Source organism: Eleginops maclovinus, chromosome 15, assembly GCF_036324505.1.
Source record: "Eleginops maclovinus isolate JMC-PN-2008 ecotype Puerto Natales chromosome 15, JC_Emac_rtc_rv5, whole genome shotgun sequence".
In the NCBI taxonomy this organism is placed as follows: domain Eukaryota; kingdom Metazoa; phylum Chordata; class Actinopteri; order Perciformes; family Eleginopidae; genus Eleginops; species Eleginops maclovinus.
Genome location: NC_086363.1, coordinates 18,962,405 through 18,966,713, shown reverse-complemented (window position 1 = coordinate 18,966,713; position 4,309 = coordinate 18,962,405). Strand labels below are relative to the sequence as shown.

The following is a 4,309-nucleotide window of genomic DNA, read 5'->3' as shown; positions in this document are numbered from 1 at the left end:
GCTCGTTCTGAACGGTCTTCGAGGTGCCTTTAAATACGATCGCATTTTCAAGGTGCTCCCTCAAGTCCCGATCAATGGATGCCATTAGGTTGACTAAACCTCTGAATATTCCGGCGTTGTCTGAGGAATCCCTTTCATCATGTCCCCGCATTGCTAATTCAAAAGCACCACAAAAATTTACACAATCGATGATCTTAGATAAAATATTGCGGTTTTTATCTACCTCTTCATTGTGCCTTCTTACAGCGATGCGGTGCCCATCATCGAGTTGCGTTGCTATGCTAATCTTTCCGAACACAGCTAGCTTTACGCAGTTTTCCATGTGAACTTTGGATCGATCGTGCTTCTCTTAAGTCAGTTAGTCCAGTCTTTGTCCAAGTCGAATCACATTTGTCACTTACAGGATACAGGGGAACAGGCCCGTTTCTAGGATTTTGGGGGCCCTAGGCAAAGAAGTTGTTGGGGGCCTTTAAAAAAAAAATTTCCGCAATTCTGTGCGTTTTAATCACAAAAGAGGTCAAACATACACTGAAAAGTAGCCTTTATTATTTTTTTTATTTCCTACTGAAACTGCTGCTTGCGGCCCTTGGCCTCAGCAAATGCAGACACAATCCCCTCCAAGTCCAAAGACCTGCGGACGTCACTCTCAATTGACATGAGTGCCAGTCCAGAGAGCCTCTCTTGGCTCATAGTTGACCTCATGTAATTCTTTATGCGCTTCAGAGATGAAAAGCTCCTCTCTCCGGAGGCAACCGAGACAGGAAGGGTCAGAAGTAGGCGCAGTGCAATGCTTAAATTGCTGTACAGGTCCAACAGCTTCTCACTGTATATGTAGTCCAGCATTTTAAATGGGCACCTGGATACTTCATCTGGAAAGGTGTGGACAGCAGAGTTGATCTCCAATGCCAAGTCGTCTGCATCAATATCATGGAGGGTTTGTTCCACTTTCCTGCATCTCTCATGCAATTTCCCAGTCTTGATTGTGGCCCTCATGATATCAATGCTGAACAGGAAGTCGTACAGGGCATACACCCCCTCCAGTCTGGAAAATCTGTCTTTTAGGCTGGTGATGGCAGTGTCAACCAAAGGCAGGAAGAAGTCCCTTCTGAAGGCCTCTTCTGGGGTCGATTGGGTTTCATCTGTACTCTCGTAAAGGAACTGCCTTTTCTTTTTACGTTGCCTTTTCTCAGGCAATTTCCTCTCAATTTCCAGATCTTCTGCAATCTCCATTGCATCCGTTTGGCTTGATGCGAGTCCATTTTCCCTGAAATCTTCTAGGTACTCTGTCACTCCCTCGGTTTCTTTTTTCAGTGTTTGCATTGAAACATCCGGGCTCTGGAGGAGCTTGCTCATATGGTTAACCTGATACAAAACGTTGTACCAGGTTATTGTGCACAGAAGAAAGGACCATGTTTTAAGCTCACCATGTAAGCTTTTTGCTGAGGACATGGTCTCTGAGTCCCCCTTCTCTGTAGCATATGTCTCCAGTGCTGACAGTCCGTCTAGTATTTCAGGTAGATGGTACCGCACTACCTTCACACTGTCAATTCGGGCCTCCCATCTCGTCCCTGAAAGTGGCTTAAGGGTGAGCTGCTTCACATGCTGCTTCAAAATTGCCCAGCGGTGCACAGAGGAACTGAAAAGGTTGTACAGTCGTTGCAGCATACCAAAAAAAGACATGGACAACACTGAAGACTTGGCAGCATCTGACACAACCAGATTTAGTGTGTGACTGCTGCATGGGATGCATAGCGCCTTGTTGTTCAGCTCTAAAATTCTTGCCTGCACACCCTGTTTGTGGCCCATCATATTGCTGCCATTGTCGTATGACTGCCCACGGCAATCTGAAATGCTGAGGTTGTGCTTCTCCAACTGGTCAAGCAGGATTTCACTGAGCCCTTTACCAGTTGTGTCTTCAACATGTACAAATCCCAAAAAATGCTCAGCAATAGAAACAGGTGTTTCACAGTTGACAATCCTGAGAACAACAGAAAGTTGTTCCTTGTGGCTGATGTCAGGAGTGCAATCCATGATCACGGAGAAGTATTTTGCTTTGTGCACTCTTCTTGCAATCTCCTGTAGGATTTTGTCTCCGACCAGCTGAATGATTTCGTTCTGAATGACTCCACTCAGGTAATGCACCTTTGTCTCTTTGCATTGTATTCGTCTGATGTGTTCATTCATTACCGGATCAAACTGTGCTAGGAGTTCCACTTGAGCCAGAAAATTCCCATTGTGGCGATCATACACGGTACTGGTAGTTCCTCTCAAAGCCTGGTTGCGTTCTGCCAGATGGGAAACTATGGCAATCACTCTCCGAATCACGCCTTTCCAGTGTTCAACTTCAAGTTGCATCAACTCCATCTGTCTTTGATCAATCAGTGTACTGGTTTGCAGTCTCCTCTGAAGGTCGTGCCACTTTTTCACATTGTCACAGTGCACCTTTGTGCACTCGTGTTTTTTTAGGCGATAGGAAAGGTTCTTCCATCCACCGTAGCCACAGGTCGTTAAGGCATTGTCACGCTCACGCTTCCCGAAAACAGTACAAGGGAAACAGAACACTCCATCTGTGTGGATGGAATACACCAGCCACGATCGATGTATATTCTCACCATTTTTCATGGTTCTTTTGTAACTGTCCTTGGTGAATCTTCGAGGAGGATTGTCTAAGTTTTGCGGGAATTCAATGTCCATGATTTGCACAGGTCCTTTTTTGACTATTTCACAGCGCATACTGCTTGTTAGGACACTGGGCCAACATCCTGGGTCATCACTTAATGTGGTGCTTGCAATACCTACAGGTACCCCAGTTCTGGATGGTGGGGTGGTCTCTGCCATGTCAATGTCATCTTCCTCTTTGTCCTCCTCATGAAGTGGAGATGGAGTTGATGGCACTGTTGAAAACATATAGTTGCAAATTAATTTATAGCACAATTGCCATGTGGTAAGTACAGCAACTAGGGAATGGTGATCTACTTGTATAATGCTTTAAAAAGAAAGGGTCATTTTAATACACTTTCATAGCACATGGGTGTTAGGTGATAAGTTGAAATTGTGCGGCTTAATGCACCTTCTGTTGAACCACTGCTGGGAAGTGGTGTGGATGCTTCCACTTGCTCCTCCTCAAGTCGTGATGGAGTTGATGGCACTGCTGAAAAATATGTAATTACAAATTAATTCATGGCACAGTTTCATGTGTGAAGTACGACAACTAAATGCTTAAGGTATGGTGATCTACTTGTGTAACGCTTTATAGCAAATGGTCATTTTAATACACTTTCACAGCACATGCTGCTATAACTTTGGGTCACTATGATAGGTGATAAGTTGAAATTGTGCGGCTTAATGCACCTTCTGTTGAACCACTGCTGGGAAGTGGTGTGGACGTCGCAATGTTGTCTTCCACTTGCTCCTCCTCATAAACATGTGACGAAGACGATGTTGATGGCCCTGGTGCAAAAATAAATAAATACATAAATAATATTCTTTTTATTTATATTGCACATTTTGCATGCATTGATCTCAACAACTCAGTTATTCATTAACATTAGTGAATGTCCCACATATTTGAAATGTCCAGAAGACTCTGTGGGCAAGTGGAATGAATACACACAACTATGACTTGAATTAGAAAAATGTAAAGTCATTTTGATAACATCAAGTGTGTTGATAGAAGGCACTAATAATAGGTAGAAAAGAACGTTACCTTCAGTAGCACCAGAGACAACACTTGGTAGAGCGGGATGAAGAAATTTCAGCAATGCCCCTTGGAGAAAGAATAAGTACTGTATGATTAGCTTGGTTATTTTTCAAATGCTTTTGAAATCCTATCATTTTACAGTCTGATAATTGTGGTGAAATAGATATTAAAAGCATTACACACAGTTCCTACTAGGCGGTTTAGTGGCGGTTTCTATACGACTACAGGTGAAGCACTGCTTCACCAAAAAAAAGTAAAAAAAATAATAATAATAAAATCTTACAATAATCCCGTTTTCACTGGTTTGAAAACAGAAATACAGTCACTAAGACGAGCTGTTTTCCTGAAATCAATTCTGTGAGTGGCAACAGCGCCATCCCCGCACCCGTGGTGTGTCTGTGTGTGTCTGTGTACTGTCTGTGTCCCATAGAAAAAGCTCAAAGCTATCGGTACAGTTTTTAACGGTGGTCCAGTGGTATTTACAGCTATCATGGAGACCAACAACAACAAACAGCAGAATAGGTTTAGAAAAGGATTAATTGACACTAAAGTGGCTGTTTTCTTCCTGTGGCTGATCTGCGCCGGGATGTTAACCGTTAAAATGTAAAT

General features: G+C 43.3%; 1 protein-coding gene across 1 annotated transcript; it reads right to left on the bottom strand.

The window, feature by feature from the left end:
• Positions 1-425: 425 nt before the first annotated feature.
• Positions 426-3,802, bottom strand: LOC134876601 (zinc finger MYM-type protein 1-like). Its single transcript, XM_063901615.1, has 4 exons — positions 3,707-3,802; positions 3,352-3,450; positions 3,071-3,151; positions 426-2,894 (listed from the first exon to the last, which is right to left on the bottom strand). The coding sequence occupies exon 4, from the start codon at positions 2,836-2,838 to the stop codon at positions 562-564; it is 2,277 nt and encodes a 758-aa protein (XP_063757685.1). The 5' UTR covers positions 2,839-2,894; positions 3,071-3,151; positions 3,352-3,450; positions 3,707-3,802; the 3' UTR covers positions 426-561.
• Between the last annotated feature and the right edge of the window lie 507 nt (positions 3,803-4,309).

Bases quoted from the DNA above. Each gene is read 5' to 3' on its own strand.
- LOC134876601 (XM_063901615.1), bottom strand. From the start codon at position 2,838: ATGGCAGAGACCACCCCACCATCCAGAACTGGGGTACCTGTAGGTATT.